The sequence below is a fragment of the Oikopleura dioica genome, chromosome PAR (assembly GCF_907165135.1).
Source record: "Oikopleura dioica chromosome PAR, OKI2018_I68_1.0, whole genome shotgun sequence".
In the NCBI taxonomy this organism is placed as follows: Eukaryota; Metazoa; Chordata; class Appendicularia; order Copelata; family Oikopleuridae; genus Oikopleura; species Oikopleura dioica.
This window is the reverse complement of record NC_137293.1, coordinates 16859465-16881703: the sequence shown is the minus strand read 5'-3', so window position 1 is coordinate 16881703 and position 22239 is coordinate 16859465. Positions and strand designations below refer to the sequence as shown.

General features: G+C 40.5%; 3 protein-coding genes and 3 long non-coding RNA genes across 6 annotated transcripts; all 6 read left to right on the top strand.

Moving 5' to 3' along the window:
• The first annotated feature begins 960 nt into the window (after positions 1–960).
• LOC145702348 (uncharacterized) lies at positions 961–6051 on the top strand. The gene is made up of 5 exons (XM_081779570.1): positions 961–1184; positions 3606–3707; positions 4095–4220; positions 5447–5662; positions 5713–6051. The coding sequence occupies exons 1-5, from the start codon at positions 975–977 to the stop codon at positions 5992–5994; spliced, it is 936 nt and encodes a 311-aa protein (XP_081635696.1). The 5' UTR covers positions 961–974; the 3' UTR covers positions 5995–6051.
• Positions 6029–7911, top strand: LOC145702349 (serine protease 33-like). The gene is made up of 4 exons (XM_081779571.1): positions 6029–6370; positions 6905–7017; positions 7290–7362; positions 7612–7911. The coding sequence occupies exons 1-4, from the start codon at positions 6148–6150 to the stop codon at positions 7689–7691; spliced, it is 489 nt and encodes a 162-aa protein (XP_081635697.1). The 5' UTR covers positions 6029–6147; the 3' UTR covers positions 7692–7911.
• A 3026-nt stretch (positions 7912–10937) lies between these two features.
• Positions 10938–11406, top strand: LOC145705198 (uncharacterized). The gene is made up of 3 exons (XM_081782653.1): positions 10938–11056; positions 11096–11219; positions 11258–11406. The coding sequence occupies exons 1-3, from the start codon at positions 10970–10972 to the stop codon at positions 11362–11364; spliced, it is 318 nt and encodes a 105-aa protein (XP_081638779.1). The 5' UTR covers positions 10938–10969; the 3' UTR covers positions 11365–11406.
• A 2085-nt stretch (positions 11407–13491) lies between these two features.
• Positions 13492–14205, top strand: LOC145702155 (uncharacterized). Its single transcript, XR_014134293.1, has 3 exons — positions 13492–13603; positions 13974–14048; positions 14087–14205. It is a non-coding gene; the product is annotated as an uncharacterized LOC145702155 (long non-coding RNA).
• A 3675-nt stretch (positions 14206–17880) lies between these two features.
• On the top strand, positions 17881–18766 carry LOC145704905 (uncharacterized). Its single transcript, XR_014134517.1, has 4 exons — positions 17881–18129; positions 18206–18236; positions 18452–18570; positions 18661–18766. It is a non-coding gene; the product is annotated as an uncharacterized LOC145704905 (long non-coding RNA).
• A 1409-nt stretch (positions 18767–20175) lies between these two features.
• Positions 20176–21328, top strand: LOC145705274 (uncharacterized). The gene is made up of 3 exons (XR_014134575.1): positions 20176–20305; positions 20946–21066; positions 21111–21328. It is a non-coding gene; the product is annotated as an uncharacterized LOC145705274 (long non-coding RNA).
• The last annotated feature ends 911 nt before the right edge of the window (positions 21329–22239 follow it).

The window sequence follows — 22239 nt, the reverse complement described above, 5'->3', positions numbered from 1 at the left end:
TTTCGACAAATTTTGCGGGGAAATTTTCAACCAATCAGAAGCCTGGATTCGGCAAACCGGCCAATCAGCAGCCGAGAAGACGCCAACGCTAAATTTGTCGAAATTTTTGTCGGTTCCAGACACCATCCCGTTTTTACCCAAGTTGATGAGCCAAAGGAGCGGCTCCCTTAATCTTCCGATTGATTTTTTAGATTAAAGAATTGCTCTATCTAACTCATTTTAAGCGAAACTCATGTGCCAGCAGCAAACACATGTGGTCACGGCGCGGTCAGATGAGCTAATTAGGGGCTTTTGAACATGACCTCCGCTGGACAGTAAACTTCCTCCTTTCCGAAAAGCTATTTCAAAAAATTGAAAGACAAATTGTTTGACATAATTCCAGCGTTGGTGTGAGAACAGCCACCGGTTAAGAATTACAATAATTATGCAAGTTTGAGCTAGTAACTCGATTTCCTGACGATTTCACTAGCTGGGAAAAAGATCGTTTGGGTTCAAGTGAAGAAAAATTAAGGGAGTACCCATCTTAAATCAGATTTTCCCGCAGAATGATAGGAAATAATTAAGCTTGTTAGTCCCTTATTATTTGGTGAAATAAAATAAGGAAATCACTTTGATAAGCTTTGGAGAAAGAACAAAATTTCTCCTGACATATGAAAGTGACGCCCTTATTTTCTGATACAAGATTTTAGGGAGTTTACGAGCTGAACTTGAGATAAAATTTATATTCATTAAACCTCTTTCTTTTGAAAAGTTTGAAGAAAAAAGTCCTTAAACTTTAGTAGATGCTATACCCTTAAATTTCGCAACTTTTCCAATTTGCCGATTTCCCGAGTAAAAAGTTCAAAACTGCCATTTCCGCCTAAAACGTTCCTGGCCCGGCTCTGCGTGGATAATCGTTGACCTAGGCAAACGTTAAAGGTTCCCTAAGTCCCGAACTCATAAATATGCAACACGAATGGGCAACACGCTCCGTCATGTTTACAGCTAACAATACTCATATTTTATTGTGGCCGAGTGAAGGCCACAAACAAAAACGTAATTTCTCCTTTTTATCCGAAACACAGAATTGCCAAAGCACACTCAAAGAAGTCAACCAAGTGCCCAATGGAAAAGTCCTCTGCCGTGGAGACACTTGCCAGCTAAAATGCAACCGTGATTATGACGTTTATGGTGGAGCGCAGAAGGAAAGGTTAATTTTTAGATTTGAGTTCTTCTTTTTTCTTATTTCACTGGGTTGGGGTCGGGGTTACGGTTACGGTTAGGGTTAGGGTTGAAGTTAATTTTCATCATTATTTTATTAATTTCTATTATTTCAATGATTTTCAGAAATAATTTTTTACACAATTACTTTTGATTATAATAATTTAATAAATTATTTATTAATTTCGAGAAAACCAATCAAAATGCTCATAATAAGCGTTCAACCAATCAAATCTTTGATAGTTATTTTTCCGACTTTTTGGCGAAATCTGATTGGTGGAGATATATTTTCAAGCATTTTGATTGGTTCGTAAAAAGTGAACTCTTTTCCACGAATTTTAAAGTAAAAAAGCTAATTTTGAGAGCGGCGGAACTGTATCTCTTTGCTCTTAAAAATTGCCGGAACTAATCCTCGTGCGCGATTCTCTCGTTTTTACGATAGAACGTGTTGGCCACGTGATGGCGCGCTAAAACGTGCAAAGCTGCTGATCCATACGAGCTGATCCGCTTGATCCTTTGATAAGAGTACGTTCCACGCTTGGCTCTAGCGGCTAAATATATTTTTCATGAACTCGGGCTTTATCTCGCTTTTTTCATTTTCTCCGCCGTGGCTGGAAATTCGCGCAGAAGCCACAAACTCGCGCGATTTCAGAATTCGAAATTGTTAACATTTCTAAACCGCCAAACAAAAGTGCATGTGAGTTGTTGCTAAGAGCCTTCTTCTCCATGTTTCGAGTGGTACAAATAATTATCACGTGTGAACGCATTATTTCATCGTGAGCCCAAGCTGGACCGGATTATGTGGAGAGCTACAGAGTGCCGAATTTGTACATTTTCGAGGAGTGACTTGAACGCTTCTAATTTCTAAACACGCTCCAAAATCATCAATTCTATTAATTCAAATCCCTAATCAAATCACATTTCTTGGAATATTTTCTCACAGGACCGAAATTCTAAGCTTCATTTTAAAATTCTATCATCATTGAGCATTGAGCTTAAGGGGGTGACCCACCTTTTCTCAGGAATTTTTGAGGGAGTACACATCATAAATTCACTTTTCCCGAAAATATTTCTTTGGCAATTTAGATTTTAATAAATCGATTTTGTAATAAATTTTGAAAATCTTGTAATTTTTTTATATTTTTTAATAAAAAAATAAAAAATAAATAATTAATAATATAATAATATTATAATTTTTGCTATTTATTGAAAATTTTATAATGACAATTTAATAGATTGAAATCTTTTTAAATAATTTTTTTTAATATCAGAGTCACCCCCTTATTCAAAAATAAAGGCCTCGACAATATTTTTTATCAAATTTTTGGTCAAGATTTTCTTTTAGGTTTAAACATTCCTTTTCATCGGAAAAATATGAGTATTACTGTGTTAACTCTAATCCAAAAGTCTTGATTTCTAACTCGCAATTATAATTGCCGTGCTAAATTGTCACATTGCCAATGTGACATTGGCGAAGGAGACTTATTTAGACGCGTGTTTAAAGTAAACGCGCCAGTAATATCTTATCTTCTGTTTTCTCGATAAAAACGATCGTGCGGAGCGTTCTTATCTCTTCTTGGATTCAGTAACTGCCCGTTAGCCTCATCACAAAGATGAACAAGATAACAAGCTCTTGTGTACAATAAGCAGGTCGTAATGATCGTAATTATGTCGCTGCTCTTAGGCAGCTAGAATCCCATCAACAGTAAACGTGCGTTCACTTTGTAATTGCTGTTTGTGCCCTCTGCACCTGTTTTTTGCGATGATCAGTTTCCGGTCCCCAAAGCACGGTTTCTCAGCAATTTTGAGTGTAATTATGATTTTGCTATTTTATAAATGACCGTCTAAAAACGAGCTGTTTGCTTTTTTCGTCATGAAAATGAAAGCGGGACTCAGAAACCTGTGTATAAGGCGACTAAACACTTTCCCGACCCTGACTCAGGTTTTGTACACAGGTTTTACAACGGTCCGAATTTCAAAATAGCAAATTTGGAAACTAACGACCAGACTAATCTGATCCTTCAAAAAGCAGATGATGATGATTATGTGATTCTTCTTTTTCTCCCGTTGAACCCAGCTGTCTTTGGTTTTATTCCAAACTATTCCTTTCTTTGTTGCTTTAGCCTGGAATCTTTATGTCGAATTGGGGTGACTTTTTATTTCGCCAATTTTTTCGCGAGTTCGATTCTTTTCAGAAGGAGTTTCTAAACGTACCCGCTGCCGTGAGAAAGATCGGCAAGGGCGGTGACCGGATGAGCCTTATCTTAGGTATAAAAATATATACAGACCGCGATGACACTAAACTCGCCCGGCTGTGGCGTAGATCTATCCCAGATAATGTCCAAAGACTTGGACTTTCGTTGAATTTCTTACAATTGCCCTTCGGAAAATTAACCGCTAACAAGATCAAATGCGTGAGAAGAGGCGGCGGAGCAGTTTGGAACAGCAAAGACTTTGGCTCCTGTCAGACCTGCATGCAGCTGCCGATCGACCAGGACTCGATGCAAGTAAGTGTTCTTCGAAACTTGTTTGATTTTACGCTCTTCGCTCGATTTCATGATTAGGAGCGTCTTGGCTTGTTCGCAATTATGAAACTGATGAACTTGTGAACATAATTCATTGGCTGCTTTTTCATAATCGTTTTTGAAATTCGAATGATCATGCATTCGCCTTCCTAATTACTGGCTCTAGAAGGGCTTAGAAGGCAGAATAAGGGTCTCGTCTTTAAATTTATAGAATTGGACGACGACGCAGTCCAAAAGTATCCTGGGCAGAGCTCGAATTAATAGAACCTCAAATCCGAACGGGTGTTTTGCGCAAAACCGAGGCCACCTCCTCCTCAAAACATCCTCCAGATCACGAAAACGAGCCTGACTCACCATTCTTGATTTTAGATGACCTGTTCCACGACGACCGCTGGAACCAGAAAATGTATAATTTCCTGCAACAACAAACAAGCCCTGATGCCAATGAGCAACGATAAAGTTGTGGCCATTTGCAAGTGCGACCATCCAGTAAAGGTGAGTTCAATTTCCAGCCTTGGTAATCGGAGTAAAAAGCCTGAGGGTTCTGAAAGAGATTTATGCTCTACGCGGCTTTTCCAGAAACGAAGGCTTCGTTACGAAGCCCCTACGCTTAGAAATAATAATTTTTATTCTATAAAATTTTTATTATTAATAATAAAAAATATCAATAATACGGTTAATAATTATTTTTACGCTCCGCGGCTTTCATTAAATTTTTTCAGAACCCTGACTCTTATTTCCCGCTCAGGTTTTCGACCCCAGTTCATTTTCAATGAGATATTATTTCACTGGGGCATATTGTTTTGGTTGAATAGAACGGCTCGTGCTATCCGAAAATGCGATTTTGTAGTGACGTTTAATCTGGCTCGCCTTGGCGGTTAGCTTTTTTTGCTTTGGAAAATGTCGCGATCATCCTTCCGGTGCAAGGGGAAATACATCTCCCTTTTCCAGAAACGTAAAACTGAAGACAGATGGTGTCGCTGTTCAAAGATGTCCGCAGATTACGGATATTGTGTGATCTGTGACAACCTCGCCGAGTTGACGGGAATAACAAAATCCCACGACAGCGGTTTAATTTGGATCAAAAGCTCAATCAGGGGTATTGAGCCGTCCCGCTGTTTTGGCACCAAAGATGTGTTAGAAATTAAACATAAACTTTGTCAACTTGCAGCGTCCTTCTTTTGCACTCTTTGCTTAGAGATTTATTGCTAGAATGCTAATCATTCGGAATGATTTATTCCCTGTAAGAGTTCACAGAAGGGGCTAGCAGACTACTACCTAGGATAGTGATAAGCAAAGTGCGCTGCGACCGTTTCAAGTGGAAAAGAGACGCGCAAAAGTCTTGAAACGGAGGAGCATCGTTTCTTTTCAACGCCCCGAGAGGAGGAGAGTAGTAGGGATCTTAGTCCTCACGGCGGTCGGCTGATAACTCGGCTCGCGACCTTTATGAGTCAGCCGATACTGTCGAACACGTAACACCCCTGACGATAAGCCTATCGCTAGTTTCGGGCAGGGAACGGCTGTCCCTCGAGTCGAACTTCAATTTGACATTCTTTTGACCTCGTTTTCTTTGCGTCACTGTTTATGCGCATCTATCGAAATTGCCACAAAGTTTATAGCCAAAAAATGGCCAAAAGTTCGCGTCGAAAAACGTGCTAAACTACTGATAACCCAGCGCTGGAATAAACTGTTATGAAGCAGATAATGAGCTGAATTTTCAGAGCCGCGAAGAAGCCGACGGATTCTGCCACTGGAGAATCGGCGCTGGAATGAAAAAGATCATCGACATCCCAGCCTTCAAAAACGACTACTCGGGCAACTGGTACTGCAAGAACGACCACAAGGAGCAGAGAGAGACGGGGCTGGAAGTTTCCGATCTGGGCGCCGTTTCGTCCACGGGTAGTACTGATCGAATTCCGCAAGACATGGTTTGCAAGGTACACTCTTTTGTTCCCTCCCTTCAGTCTTTCATGCTTCCCCTGTTTAGGAAGATTCAAAAGGCAACTTCCAACAACGGATCTACGGAGGCAAAGACGTGGTCCCCTACAGCTGGCCCTGGATCGTCAACATCGCCTTCGACAACTTCTTGTGCGGCGGAACGATCGTCGATGACGAAACGATCATTTCCGCAGCGCATTGCTGCGACGGATTCCAGCGGAAGCCCGACAAGGTCAAATGCACCATTTCCGACCATTACTTCCACCAGAAAGGAGCGCGGATGGAAGATCTTTTTCTTTTGATGGCTTCCGTGGGAATGTCCAGCGCCTAATTATTAGAGCATTTTTAAAGAACGAATTGAACTGGAGACATCCGCTGTTTAGACCCGCACGAGTATACTTACACTGCCAAAGAACTAATCATCCACCCAGAATACTCTAGACGACAAATTAAAAATGACATTTGCATAATTAAAGTCCCCTTTATGAAACTAAACCAGAAGCCGCTCGCCGCCCCGGCTTGCCTGCCCCCGCAAGGTGAGCACCCCCCGCCTGGAACAAAGTGCTGGGTCGCAGGCTGGGGACAGACCGAGTCAGGCTCCGTCGCCGAGCAATTGCAGGAGGTCGATCTGGACATCATGTCGGACCAGCAATGCGCGAACACGATGAATGGACAGTATTTGGTCAAAGACGCCATGTTCTGCGCAGGTAAGAGCGTCTATCCACGCGCAACGAAGCGCGGCCGCGGAATGAAAATTAAAATTCACAGTCCATTCTAGCGCCATGTGCTTTTCTGATTTAGATGCACCGGCGCAAATATGCAAAACGCACATATCTACCCGACGAGTCAAAATAGCGAACTCTCTTTTGATCGCTAATTTTATGCTATTCGCAGTTGAGTCAGCTCTAAACCCGGGAACATGTGTAGAAAACCTGAGTCAGGTTCTATAGACCAAAAATTCATTTTTCAATCTTACTCAGGTTTTCACACAGGTGGTCGAGCCCAGTCGGAAAACCTGAGTCAGGGTCACGAAAGCTTGAAATTTGAAGCTTTTTCAGGACCCTGACTCAGGTTTTCGCACAGGTTGTAGAATCCAGAGTCAGCAGAATACAAAAGCTAGTACTTTGAAAAACAGACTTGTTTTTGCGCTACGAAAAATTTCAAGAGCGTTGATTCAGTCGCATGAAAAGTCACGAAGCGCGCAAATTCTCCATATTTGCTTTTACTAATTGAAATTCAAGGGTCAAAGGGCGGTGGAAAAGATGCCTGCCAAGGTGATTCCGGCGGACCGATGATCTGTGGCATTGTCCCGCCAGGAGCGAAGAAGGGACACGCTAGCGAAGAGATCCGACAGGAACGGTTCGAAATTTTTAGATTTTCTATTTCGTAAGTTTTGAAACTTGAGCTTGCAAACTTGGGATAAACATGGGCAAACATTCTATCCTGGAAGCATCTAAGCTCGCCAACCTGAGCTTTGCACCATAAGTAGAAAACCTGAGTCAGGGTCTGAAAGATCCAAGCAGCTTTTCGTTGAAGATCTGTCAGACCCTGACTCAGGTTTTTACTCAGGCTGTCGAGCCCAGTAGATAGCACGATGAATTTAAAGTTTCTCGAGCCTCGAAAAAGCCAGTACTTGTCGGAGTTACTTCATGGGGAATCAAATGCGGCGCTCCTAATGCGCCTGGAGTCTGGACGAAAGGTAATTGAAGCGTCTTCTGTAGCCGAGGAGCTCATGAGCTCACGGGCCGCTCTCGTCAGGTTTCCACCTGTGTTGAATTATCGCTCGATCGTGTTCCGCAAGTGAGCACCGCCTTAAATCCGCTTGGCTGTGGAACGCTCATCGTGTGTTAAAGCATATTCGCGTCTTCTTCTTTCAATCCAGCAAAAGACAAAACACGTCGATCGCTGATCAAGTTCTCCGTATCATTTCTAATCTTTCTCTTTTCAGTCTCGACCTACACCAACTGGATCCGCGAGCACATGATGCAGACATCCCCAAATCCTTCCAGAGGCGCTTTCGGAGGATAAACTTCGAAGCAAGTGAATTTAAAAACTTGTCCATTGTTGAAAAATTAAGAACCTACATACTTTTGCTCTAGACATGAATCAAACATTTTTGATTCTGTGAAAATAATCTTTGAACATAAACCAAAACGCTTGTAAATACAGTATATATTGAAGGATATACTGGAACTGTGTTTTCTTTTGTACTAAAAGTGTAAATAAACTTGTCCAGATTCACAATCAACCAAAAAATCAACCGCGTCTTTTATTATCTAGTATTGAAAATTATTGAAATTATTTATATTGTTAACAATTAAAAAATATATTATTAACAATAAGATAAAGATTTCTAATTTTTTATTATTAGAAAATAATTAAAAATTTTAATTATTTTAATTTAAAATAACAAAGAAATAATAATTTTTAAAATTTCTCTTATTTAGAAATTATTAAAATTATAAAAAATTTAAAAATTATAATAAAAATATAAATATACGAAAAAATATGAGTTTGATGTGAAGTTTATTGCATATCGATTTCGGCTACTTTAAGCCATCTTCAGTGCAAAGAGAACGTCTCGTGATTGGTCACGAAAAAATATAAAAAACAACCAAAAAGAATCAGCCGCAATTTTTATTTTTGCAAGATTTTGAGAAGTTGAAGTTTTGATTTGATTACGAAGCGCAGATTAATCCTAATTCCGAAGTTGCTTTTTTGAAGGAAGTCGTTGGCAATGGCCAAAACAAGGCGAGTCACGCGGACGGAGGTCTAATGCTCCTGCTGGAAAATAAATTTAGTGAACCCAACGTCAGCATCTTGCCGAATTAAAGTATTAGAAGGGTGCAAAAACAAGAAGCGAGTAGAAGCGAGCGCCAGCTGAAAGGCTTTCTAAATTCAGCATCAAAAATCATAGTTCTTGCCAGATATCTCAGTTCATTCAAGGAGGTTTTCTTGTGCTTATTTGAAAATCGCCGATAAAGTCTAAATCCATTCAAAAAGCGACTCGATTAGGCTAGTTAATTGACGCTACTATAAGAAAAGTAAACTTGGCGTGTCTATAAGTACCGAGAAAAATCAGGAAAGTCAGACTAGAACGACCAATTTTTGGGAAAAAATTGCGACAACGTTTGCCAAATTTTAGACCAATCAGAAGTCCGTATTTAGCTGATGGGCAAATCAGATTTTACAAAAATTGTCGCAAAAATTCGAGTCGTTTGTCGCGCTTTTTGTCACAAATCGACAAAAATTGCGACAATTTTCACCAAAATTTGAGCCAAATTTACGACCAATCAGATGTGCGCGTTTGGCTGTTTTTTAAGCGATTTGAGCCACGACATCCTAATTTTTCATCGAAAAATAAGGATGATGATGTTCCTTCTTCAGTTTTTTTGTTCTTAAGAAATTGGTCCGGATTTTCGATCTTTGTCCGCTACGGGAGTCAATAGTGCTAGGCTGTTGTTTTACAAAGGAAAGATAAGAGACGTGTCTTGAGTTTAATTCAGTTTTATCATTGCTGCTTTTCTGTGTCTCAAAAACAATCTCGCCTGAGCATCTAATTCGAATCCAATAAGCGATCGTTGAACTTGCTGCTTTTTCGGCTTTCTTGCTTCACAAAAGATTACTCGCTAAGCCTCTTCACAAATAAAGGTTGTATATCGTTTCGGCGCGATTCGGTTTCAGGTTCACTTTTAACTTTAAAGACAGTTGAAAGTGACCCAAGCTCGGCAACCTGTGTAGAAAACCTGTGTCGACGTCTAATAGATCTTTAATGAAAAGCCGCACAGCGGCTTTTAAACGAAGCCGCAAAGCGGCTTCCTAAATCATCTTCCTAATTATTTTCAAAGTTTTGGCGAAGTCTCTTTGAGGCTTTGTATTGAAAAAAGCCGCTGCGCGCCTTTTCTGTAGAGATGTTTTTGACGAGAGAGGCGATTTTCTGGCAGTTAGACTTTCTGGCAGTTAGACTTTCTGGCAAAGGCGATTTTCTGGCACTGCCAGAAAATCTAATTGCCAGAAAATCGCCTCTTTTGATTTTGAATTTACAGTTAATGATCTTGGAAGGTAAAAAAACGGAGAGGGTTTTCGACAGTACCACCAATGTTTTCTTACACGTTTTATAAAAATTCATTGACAAAAGCCATTTTTGACCCATTTATTCAAGATTATTGGCTGTAGCAAACATAAATCAGCTTCTTCCGGGAATATTTGTGTTAATCACCCGGTGTTATTTGCATCTGATTTCGAGTACTTGGTCACAGTGAGCACCCACTGAGATAATGGCGCACGCTAATGCTTTTTAAAACTCTTCCTCAGAAGGTGGTGGAATCGGTGTCATTTTCAATATTTTTCTATCAGATTTCTCTTCATTTTCTCAAAAATCAAAATCTAACTTTTCAGCTGCCTGTTAACCCGTTTGTCACTTCGAAAAGAGCAAGAACGAACTGCGGATGCTGCCCTCATTCTATTTTTAGCGCAGAAATTTCAATTCCAAATTCGTCGTCTTTTTAGCGCCCTGAATAGTCGGCTTTTAAATCAAACGCTCCCATCGAAAGGTGCAAACTCCTGCTGAAACTGCTCCGAAATGAAATTTGTGTGATAATCACCAGTTTTTCGAATTTATAAAATGATTTAACAAAAAGAGTTTCTTGCAGAATTTCAAATAATATCCATCCTATAAAAGCGATTTCACCACCTGAGGAAGAATTTTCAGGAGAGTTTTATAACAAGTTCAGTTTCAAAAGCATTAGCGTGCGCCATTATCTCAGTGGGTGCTCACTGTGACCAAGTACTCGAAATCAGATGCAAATAACACCGGGTGATTAACACAAATATTCCCGGAAGAAGCTGATTTATGTTTGCTACAGCCAATAATCTTGAATAAATGGGTCAAAAGTGGCTTTTGTCAATGAATTTTTATAAAAACGTGTAAGAAAACATTGGTGGTACTGTCGAAAACCCTCTCCGTTTTTTAACCTTCCAAGATCATTAACTGTAAATTCAAAATCAAAAGAGGCGATTTTCTGGCAATTAGATTTTCTGGCATATTAGATTTTCTGGCAGTGCCAGAAAATCGCCTTTGCCGGAAAGTCTAACTGCCAGAAAGTCTAACTGCCAGAAAATCGCCTCTCTCGTTTTTGACCCCGATCTTACAAAAGGAAACAGTCAATCAAAGATTTATTGGGAAACTTCCACGGCAGACGTTATATCGAAATCAGACGCCAATCCGGCCGATGAGACTGTCTAATTAACAATATCTGGAATAAAAATCAGCCCTTTCTGGCTTTTCTTACAGTAAGAGAGAAGAAATGAAACCTGCCAACTGGAATTTCAACAAGGAGGAAAAGCTCTACTCGGTCGAGTTTCTGCTTCCGGAGGAAATTGATTCCACAACGGTGAGCTTTTTGAAGAGAAATTTTGCTAAAAAAACTCAGATTCGGTCGAAGGTAGAGGCCAACTCGATGAAATTGGTTTATGATCACCAATCAACCGACGAGAACGAGTTTCAACGGCGAAAATCTCATCGCACTTGGACCCAAACAATCGACATTCCAAAGAGTAATATGCTTTCAGAAAAGTAACATTCAATCAATTAGATCTCAACCCACTGGATACATCAGTCACGTGCAAAAACGGAGCGTGCCTGGCTCAAATTGGTCTGATGAAACGATTCAAGACAGTCAAAACTATTCAAATGCCATGATTCAAAATAAAAAGGCATCTTTTTTCTCGAATTAAATTCTGTCCACCAAATCGGAATTTTTCTTCGGAACGCAAACAGAAATAGAGAAAAATAAAACGTTCGCATTTGCCCTTCCGGGCTTCGAGGCGCAAAAAATGATTATCATTTTTTCAAACTGGTGAGCTGGCAATCGCCATTGTTGACAGCTTAGTGATAACCACCACCACATTCTTGCGCACATTTCACAAAATTACGGACACCAGAAGCGAAAAGAGAGAAAACGAGAGAAAAGTTCGAAGAGACAATTTGTTGTTTAGCAAGCCCGCAGATTCGTGCTTCTTATTTGTCTTCTCTCAAAGCAAGTTTCTAAAGAATGCGGAGAGAGGCATCTTAAAAATTATAACAACATTGGTTTTTCTAAATAATGACACCGCGACAGAAACTATTTTTTAGCCTCAACCAAGACATTCTTTGTTGAATTTATCTGAGTCAGGTTTTCTAGAGCGTAAATGAATAGCCGCGTCGCGGCTTCCTTTTTGAAAAAGCCGCTTCAGAACTTGATTCAGATCTTCTACACAGGTTGCCCAGCCCAGCTAGACTTTCAGCTAAAGGCTCATCAACCTGTGTTGAAATCCTGAGTCAAAAATCATTCATTCCTTAACGGCTTTTTTTTAAAACGAAGCCGCAAAGCGGCTTCGCCAAAATTACAATTTCAATCTAATTTTTGATTCTTTCAAAGCCGCTTCGCGGCTTCTTTAAAAGAAAAGCCGCTGCGCGGCTTTCATTAAACTTTCTAAGATAATTGAAAATCTCTTTTATGAAGTTGTCTCCTCATTCACTTTATTTTAAACTGAAAAATGAAAACTATCATTTTCTTCTTTTAAAAATAACAAATGCCCGTTGTCCCTTATCTTCGGAAAAAGGAAGAGCGAATTCGAGAAGACACGGGTAGTGTTTAAACTTTCGCTAAAAGAGCGAAATAAGCGACGTTTGTTATTCTGGACTTAGAATTTGCGGGTTCACCGAAAACTCATCCAGGTCAGCGGGCTGATGCAAAATGGTAGGGCACTTGTCACTCGCGTGAATATTTTCCTTCTCCCATGAAATTTATCCGTTTTTCCAATTCCTGCTCTGGAGAAATTGCGATTCCTGCGCAACAAACTTTCATATCTCGAGAAGAACAAGGGTTGAGAAACACGTTGATGACCACATCTTCATCAAGAGTCTGAGTCCTATCTCTAGAGGCCTGAGTCGACAAGGGACTCTTGTCTAAATAACCAAGCTGAAAATTCGGATAAAAATGCGTTATCAGGCCCTAAGAGACTAAGACGCACGAGGTTAATGCAGGCGAAAGCTTCCGGACGATTTTGAAGGACGTGAGAAGATTTTCTTGAAGATGATATGCAGCTCAGAAGCGCTGTACCTAAAGTAGCTAACGGTCAAAACTGAACAAGAAGCTGAAAATTTGAGAATTGAAAAAGCAATTTGAAAATATTTAAAAAGAGACGCTAGAAAAAGCATGTTCTTTGCGGCAAATTCACAGTTTCTGGAGCAACTGATTAACTGTTTGGAATGAAGCAGCCTCAAATTTGTAGCACGACATCAAAGACCACAAGTTGAATTCGCCACCGTCGCCAACGCCGCAGATTACTCAAAACATACATGATCTTGAGACGCTTTTGAATTTTCCAGCAAACGGTGGCCAGAAGTGACTTGTGTAAAATTTTGACTTCGGAAGCGTCGCTTATCGGTGGAAAGTGTCTCCGTAAGAATGGCGATTCTTATCACGGCCTGTGGTGATTTTAGAAGCGAAATCTTTGAGTAGTGTCTGACGGAAGTGCACCGCCAACGTGATCATTCTTTTAGAGAAGTGCAAGAATGCCGCTTTCGGAAAGGCGTTTTTCATGAAATTCTTGGGCGCGAATGCTGAGCCAAAAATCGCATCTGACACCACGACGATAAGGGCTTTCTTATGAGCTGAGAAGATTAAACTATCCCTCGGAGGTTACCATAAAGACTTTGAGCGAGCGCTGCTGGATTAGCAAGGCGAAAGTTCTGGGTCATGGCCAGCGTCCGTCCCAGCCCGTCATGGCCCTTCATACCTTTGGCTAGAAAGCTCGTTCAACATAACCGCAAGACACTTTTCTACTGTGCTCGGCGTGAAATCGCGTTTAACTGCTCTGTGAAGAGTTTAAAGAGAGAAAACTGTAAATCAAACGAAAAATGAGAAGGCTAAAGTACTTGCTAACGGCTCTAATAGGTAAAATATCCTTTACTTTAGAAAATCTCCGTTAAAAACTTGAAATTCCGTCACTCGAAATTCTATTGCTTTTGGTCAAATTTTGGACTTTGACCCGAAAATAATCTTAAACGACCATTTTTATTCCATGGTTCGATTCCTAATCGGGTTTCAATAAGCAAGACGGCAGAAATCTCAAGTTTCAATTATAATCACGAAAAATTATTTTGGTCATCCTTCAACTCAAAATTTGTTGGCTTACTTTATCCGAAGGACTTTTGAACACGTATCGAGTTTTATGATGCCAATTTGCCTCGTAGACTGCAACTAAAATGGCGGCTAGAAATAATACCAACAGCTTGAAAATTTCATGGTTACTAGCAAGTTGTAGTTATGACATCAGTTATCCTCCTATTTTGCGGTCTCCTCGTTGTGCGTCGCCTAATGAATGCTCAAAAACAGAAAGGTAAGATCAAAATAGAGGTTTTTTCGTACAAAATTAAGCGATGAATGAGGAAGTTCGAAGAAAATTTTACGAAGCATCTCCGGTTTTGAGGCCTCTTTATGTCCCGCCTGTTGACGAGCATTTTGATGAAAATGAAGGAAAAGGAAAAAATGAATAAATTCGAATAGTTTTGAAAGAATTACTTCATCTTTAAAAAAGTGATCGAATCATTCGAAATTTGGGACGAGCGAGGAACAGAGTTGATCCAAGAAAAACCGCACTCTGATAAGAAAGGGAGGCGCAACAAGCACAAAGAAAGAAAGAAAAACAAGAAAACCACGACAACTCCGAAAACGAAAACAGTAACAACGACTGCCACGACACCGAGTTTTTCGACGATGAGTCAAACTTCAGTCCAGCCAACAACACTCGTTTCATCAACAATACTGCCAACTCTTTCTTCAACTCTGCCATTTCCAAACTCCATCGAAAGAAGCTCAAGTCTAAGCTTATACTCAACCAACAGTCAATTCTCGACAGTATCTACCACAAGTCCTGGGCTCGGCAACCTGTGTAGAAAACCTGACTCAGGGTTCGGAAGATCTCAAATCGCGGCTTTTCATAAGAGATTTTAAAACCCTGACTCGGGTTTTGTATACAGTTTCCGAATCCACCTCCAGTCCATCTTCTTCAGAGTCAAGTTCTCCACCGAAAAACGTTGTGACCTCACCACAAGTTCCTTATCTCCCAACACTGGAAGCCACCGCACTATCATCTCCTATACAAAGCTCGACCGTCTATCTGACACAAAGCCCATTAGTAGAATCGGAGACAACTTCAGCATCAAGCTTTAGGTCGACCCTCTTGAGTCCAATCACGAGATTATCGAAAGTCAGCGACCCGAGGCTTTGTCGAAAGTGTCACTTGTCGAGTGTTTCGGTGAACTTGCTTTTGAAAGTCGAGTGTGAAAATTCGGCGTCCAACTTAGAATTTGGGTTACTTTCATTAAAAAAATAAACGGAGGATGTGGCAAGTAGTCCAAATTGTATATTTATTCATTGGGGATTTCCGACCTGGTAAAAAGTGAACGAAGCACTATGTCCGTACAAGAAGCGTCCGTGATGAGCACTTATTTGCCGACCACTCTTTTGGCTCAGGAATGGTTCAATTAGCAAAGTACTCGAGGCGTCTCTTCCTTTTCTCGACTAAGTGGCCGACAGAATAAACAAAGTTTAGTGTATTATTCTAGTAGAAGTTCAGCCCGAATTAGACAATAATTTTGGACAAATCAGATATCCGAACTAAGCGGTTAGGCCGATCAGATTTCTCAAAAAAATGGAGAAAGAAATTGCCATTAATTTGTTGAAATATTTTTTTGCCTCAAATTTTGAACTAAAAGAAAGCTAGAGGAAACCACACCAAAAAATCTTCATACACCTTCATCAAGTATTTCCAATCTTTTTCTTCCAGAAGCCGAGTCCGATGAGCCTCTCCAACTGGACAAAGCGCCATCGACAATGGCCCCATCGACTAAATTCGCAGTTAGAACACCTGCGCTGGACTTATCAACATCCGCTCAAGACGGTAATCACAAACGCATTTTTTCAAGTTATTCTTTTTCACGTGAGAAACACTTGAGTCTGACTAGGACTAAAAGACTTTTAGTAAAAGTCTTATTTTGTAGAACAGGATGACTGATTCTCATCTTTTTAACTCTTTGATGAATTTAGTCTTTCTTTTGATCTTTGTAAAACCTGGGCTCGGCAACCTGTCTAGAAAACCTGAGTCAGGTTCTGAAGAGTTAATAGGCAGAGCCGCTTTGCGGCTTCGTTAATATAAAAAGCCCCAAAGCGGCTTTGCCTATTAACTCTTCAGAACCTGACTCAGGTTTTCGGAAGGTTACAATTATCCTGAGGATCATCCTCAGGATACCCTCTAGAAGTGAATCCTGAGGATTGTCCTCAGGATACCTTTCATAAACCTATCCTGAGGATAAGACACAGGATACACTCTAGAAACGAATCCTGGGTATCAGATCATAAAATTTCTTCGATAAAATTAGTCCTGAGGATAAGAAAAAACTGACAGATTCAGTCCCAGAGTTTACTACAAGACAGGCGCGGAGCGCACACACGCTCCTTGACTTAGAACCGCGCAAATCTTTTCCTCAGAAATCATCTTTGATAGGTATCCTAGGGTCGATCCTCAGGATACGCTTTTAAAAGGTATCCTGAGGATGATCCTCAGGATAATTGTATACAGGTTTCCAGGTTGTACTTCCAGGTTTTCTACACAGGTTGTCGAGCCTAGTTTTAATTAAAACGAAATTTTAGTCTAAAAAAATCTGTAACAAATTTTTAGTCGAAGAGATCGATGAAATGGACTACTCTTGGTACGACAGTGACACTAAAGCTTCATTCTATCCAAGATCTCCAATAGGTTCTGGTTCAAAACAACAGATTAGACGAAAAAATAGCCCTTGTAAAAAAATGCTTTTGAAATAAGTTTTCTTGGCAATTATGAACCACTCTGAGAATGCTACATGTACGAGTACTACCGGGAAAACGAAGAACCACTAACAATCGCGGAATGCTTGTTTCTTTACCAAAAGGTAAGATCCGTTTCTTCGAAGCGGCGGAAGGGGTTTTTAGTTTATCCGGTTAAACATAAATCGCGCGGAAAATGTTTACGGTTTATTCTGCGGCAAGCCGTCTATACTCTGCCGCACAGTCTCGAGGAGGAAAATTAGACTGAGCAGGAATTATTAATCGACAAAAAAGACGTTTTTAAGATTCTGCGATTTGGAAATCCTGAAGAACGCAGAGTCACGGGGGTTCCCGCCACGTCTGTTCCAAGCAGAGTAGCAACAGAAGGAGCACTTGCAGAACAACATACGGAACCATACACCATGTCGACTGCGGCGTCGAAAACATTGGGAACACACGCGGGCGAGCAGACTCCGCTCGTTCCCCAACGCCCTTCCGAAGCGCCCGCGTCATCATGGGAGATTTTTACATCAGGTTCAGGGCGAGCTGATTCTGCAGCGTTAATTTCTTGTAGAAAGGAAAATGGATGGTGTCTGGAACCGACAAAAATATTTCGACAAATTTTGCGTTGGCGGCTACTCGGCTGCTGATTGGCCTGTTTGCCGAATCCAGGCTTCTGATTGGTTGAAAATTTCCGCACAAAATTTGTCGAAATTTTCTTGTTGGTTCCAGACACCTCCCCAAGAAAAACCATGTAAAGTCAGCTTCTTGGCTTGGTAACCCGTGAAAAAAAATCTGAGTCAGGATTCTGAAAAAGCTTGAATAAAAATTTAAAAATTACTTTTTCAATGAATTTTAAAATTTTTATCCAAGCTTTTTCCGGACCCTGACTCAGGTTTTCTACACAGGTTCCCAAGCCAAGATGCTGACTCAGGTTTCGAAAAAGAAATCGCGCAAAGTCAGTCCAAATCAGAGCCGTTCGTCGTCGCCGACTTGGGCATTTTGGCAGCTTTCTCAGAAACCACTCTGAGTAGTAATGAGGATGAATCTTCGGTCGAATTTGCCGCATCGTTGACCGCAAATGAGCTAGTAACTGAGCCCATGACCGAGACAGGGCCTCAATCAGACTACGATTGGTAAATATCTCTATTGATGATGATGGTCATTATTGACGCGGAAGCTGACCGCTCGGTTGTTTCTAAATTTTAACAATTTCGGTTTTTTCAGCGCGTCGAAAAAATACACTTCTTACGACGGAATCGAGCTCACGTTGGAAGAATGCGAGAGCATTCTGGCGCTGATCCCCAGAGATCTCCTTCCTCTTTATATGAAACATTCAACAGTTGCAGTTCTCGAGAGGATGAGGTTCATACATTGGGAATTATTCACCATCTGGGATTCTTATTCTTCTTTTAATTCAATTTTAATTACACTAATCTTTCGATTCTCACTTCCCATTTTTCCACAATGGAAACAAGTCCATTTCTCGTTGGAAAATCAATTTGAAATTGAAATTCTCTTCGTTTGAACCAACTCAGTTTGCCGCCATCTGCGTCCGAAAGTTCGCCAAATGCGCCAAAAGCTTTTCTTCTTGAATTGACTGGACTTCCTGAATGGTAACGCCAATTCAATATTTTTCTTCGTAGAAATTTTGATCAATTGAAAGTTACAGATCCATATTAATTCTTTTAGCTCTGACGCAAAAGCCAGACAACTTTCCAAGGTGAGCCTTTTTGCTTATTAATCATCAGATAGAATTTCTCAAGGAGAAGCTTACATACATTTTTCGAATGAAACTGTCTTGAACTAACTGAAAGAAGGGCCCGTTGATTGGGAATGAATATTTAACCATCACTGATGGTCCATCAGATTTGACTAAAACAAATTGTCTACTTTGCCGTCGAGACCTTCTGATACAGGAATAATCGCCGAATTAAGCATCTGGCGCGGAGAAAGGTCAAGACCCTTTCAATAGAACGAAACTGTCCAAATATTTCTCTGCGGCTACAGCTCACTTCCGCTGCAACAAAGAAGCATGTCAGCCATCTACTACCACGGTAATTACCAATCAAATTAGAAATTTCCAGCAACAGCGCTGAAAGTTCATAACGAAGATTTGGAACTTTTTGGCTGACGTAAGATTTCAGAATGCTCCAGAAAATCTTCCGCGAAGAAGTCGCCTATCGTCTCGTCCCAGCTGATCCAATCTCGGAGTAGCATTTAAAATCTTGAACTTGCGACTTACCCATCTACCTAGCTGCAATAAAACAACAACTCCCTTTTCAAGAAAAATCAGACCGTTGTTTTCGAACAAGTGACACGTCTAGTTTATGTAAGCGCTCTAGAAAAGACGATCTGTTCTTTTGAATTCGACAAAATCACGCGCCTTTGGCGATCCATCTTACTTAATTAATGTTATCGGGCGTTAATGAATAGCTTAAGGATTTTTTATGTACACGGCCGCGAGCACCACTGCTGGCAAAAAAGCAGACGTTAAAAGGCCCTCTGCGTCGGCTCATTCCAGTCCAGAATTTTACATCGCTCGTAAATTACTTCGACACCAATTGATTAAATATTTTTGTGTTCTGCGGCCGCCACCTCGATTCAAAAAGACACGTAAAGAAGTAGATGAACGAAACGGTGTTCAAGGGAATACTTTTGCCGACGAACAGGTGCCACAGCCCTAAAGCCACTATTTCGCCAGGTAACTAAGCCAGTTCGCCCTTTGTTCGAATTTTTCATTCATCGAAAAAGCCCCGATCTCGGGGCCCCAACTCAAAAGTGATTAACCAAATTTCATTAGGAAGCTCAATTTTCCGCCGACTTCGCGATGAAATGATGGGTGTTGAATCGCAGAATCGAAGGCAAAAGAAGTACGTGGCCTTTGCCCCTGGGACGAAGCCGAACTGACTGTAACTCAATTTACTACCCTTCTGTGTCTACTTGGCCCCAGCCGCGAGAATCCGTCAATAAATTGACAAAATAACCAGTTATGTGATTAGATGAATAAGACGCGTGAATTATTAATTTTGCAGCGCGAAAACAAGGAAAATAGACAAATTGCTTTAAAAAAGCAATTGAGCTTTACTTCTATTACAGTTTTTAAAATTCAACTTTTCTCATTCAACTCAAATCTTAGCCAAAAAAATGGTAAAATCAAAAAAATCGCTACAAATAAGCGGAATTTTTGATTAATGTTTTTGTGAATTGTGATTGGCCCGCCGACCGAATGCGGAGATCTGATTGGCCAAAATTCTGGTGAAAATTTTCGGACCAATTTTTCACTTTCGAGCTGATTTTTGGCGATTTTTTGGAAATTTTTTATCAAAGAAACTAATTTTTGGGATTTTCATCGTCGTTTTTACCATTCTAGTGCTAGAATATCGATTCAAATTTTGAATTGCAAAGTGTTATTTATGTAAATAAGTGCAATTACTTGATCGTTGCAAAAAGAAAGATGTGGCTTGGAAAGCAAAAGCTTGAGTAAACATTGAAAGCAGGTTATTTGATTACATAAATGAGAGTTCATTTATAATGCAGCGCAAACCCGGGCGCTAGAGGCAGAAAATGAAGGCTGAAAGGACGTCGCCAGAATAGTTGTTCGTCCGCGGGATAGTGTGTTCCCGGACAGGTGACGAGTTTAATTTGGCTCCGTCCGAGTAAGCCCAATTTAAAGCTGCCTTCTTAATTGTGCCCAGGAGAGGCTGCCCACTTCTCCAGAAAATAAAGAAAATCAAGTCGACTGAGCAAGAGAAAGCCGCATCGAGAGCATGAATGATCTGCTTGAGTGAGGTAAGAACTGACTTTTCAGCGAGTATTTTTTCAATAAAAGAATATTTTATGAAAATTTCAATTTGATAACAACGAAGAATATAAAGCATTATTTTTGAAGAAGTTAAGGGGGGAGGGGGTCGACGAGAATCGGGATATCCGTGGCCAAAATGCGGGAAAACCTGATTAGATAGGCAAAATCTGATTAAACTTATGGATAGAAAGGGGCTGAAAAAATCAGGCGGCAAAAATTTGAAAAAAATCTGGCTAAAAAAATTGGTCAAAAATCCATTCAAAGTACGGCCATTTTCGCGAAAATACACCAAAAATGATCATTTTTTAAAAAAATTTCTTAATTTCACCCACTAAAACTTATTTTCATCTTATGATTTTAGACTCAATAGATTTGGCGGAATCTGTAGATTCCAAAAATATATAATTCATATTCATCCTGCATGCATAAGCGAAATAACAACCACCCTTGAAAAAATTATCGTCGACCTCCCCTTAAATATAGCTTAATTTTTTAGAAAATTTCCCACATTCCTTTTGATACTGATTTCTGAAAATGGCAATTTCTGTTTGATTGGCTAAGATTTTAAGACTTGACATTGAAAATAAACCTCCCATAAGTATAATCTCTTTACTGAAATGTACCTAGGCTTTATTCCAATGCAGCTGTAAGAAGTACGGGTCGAAATGGAATCGCATTGAAGAAAACGAAAAAATGCAATCAACGAAGATTATTCTCAACAAGCCCGGGCTGGTCATCGTCGGCCAAGGTTAGCCCATTAGTCTTTAATAGCCTCCACATATGTTTTTGAAGGAAATCAGGGGCTTGTCAACACATTCGATATTTATGGTGGTTTGGCAAGGGTTTACTCGCCTGTTCTTTGTAAGCCCAAATGGTCGCCAGGAAATGTTTGAAAAATTTACAAAAATAGAGAGCACCAGAATAGAAATCTATATTTTTCAAACATGAACAGAGATAGCTTGGTATTTTCATGTTCAATTCTACTGTGTATTTTAACCAATTTCAGCCTTTTATTGAGAATCAGTGACGTCCAAGAAGTTCGATTTAACGATATCACGCAAGATTTTATTCTCCAGAAATCCCCCGGCGCGGAGTGGGACAGTTTCAACGATGAAGTTTTACAGATTTTACTCACAGCAGATGCCTCAGGGGAAACTCCTGGAAGCATAGAGGAACTAGAAGTGTGTACGCATTGGACACAAGATGACCTTATTATTTCAGGACGGGCGTCTAGATTTTCCCTACAACTTTATTTCTTTATTGACTCTGATTTGTTTTCATATTTTTCCTCGACCCATCAACCTGTGCAGAAGACCTGAGTCAGGGTGCAGAAAGGACTTCAGTCAAAGTTGACTTTTTGCGGCAGAAGGGGGTCAAAAGTCGGGCAGCCTAACGGTTAGGCCCTAACCCTAAGCCTAACCCAGGAGGCAACACTCCCCGGGACCCCCCCCTAAGGCCTTACCAAGGGGACTTCGGCCCCAGGACCCCCCAATAGGTATCCCCAGTCCCTTAACCCTAACTGAGATAAGGGCTGATAGTCTATCAGTGATAGAGGACAGTCATTTTAGGGCGCCCGGCTGATTACCCCGCTACGCTACGCTTTGCGGCTATTTAGTAGAGCTTTCTCAGGACCCTGACTCAGCCTGAGTCACTCAGGTTTTCTACACTTGTTGCCGAGCCTTAATTTTTCTCGTTCCGCAAATCTGTCAATAGTGACAGTTTGCCGAAGAGCGGTAAAGAACATTAATAATCAAAATCGAACTCTTCTGGATTCCGAAAAAGAACTTATCGAAAGCTCAATCCAACCTGCCTTAGCTGCCGAAAATTCAGCCATTCTATATTTAGGAAGAATCGACAATATTGCCCGCGTCAAGGAGCGGAATTACTAAGCCGGAATCGGTGTGATTCTCATTCTGAGTGA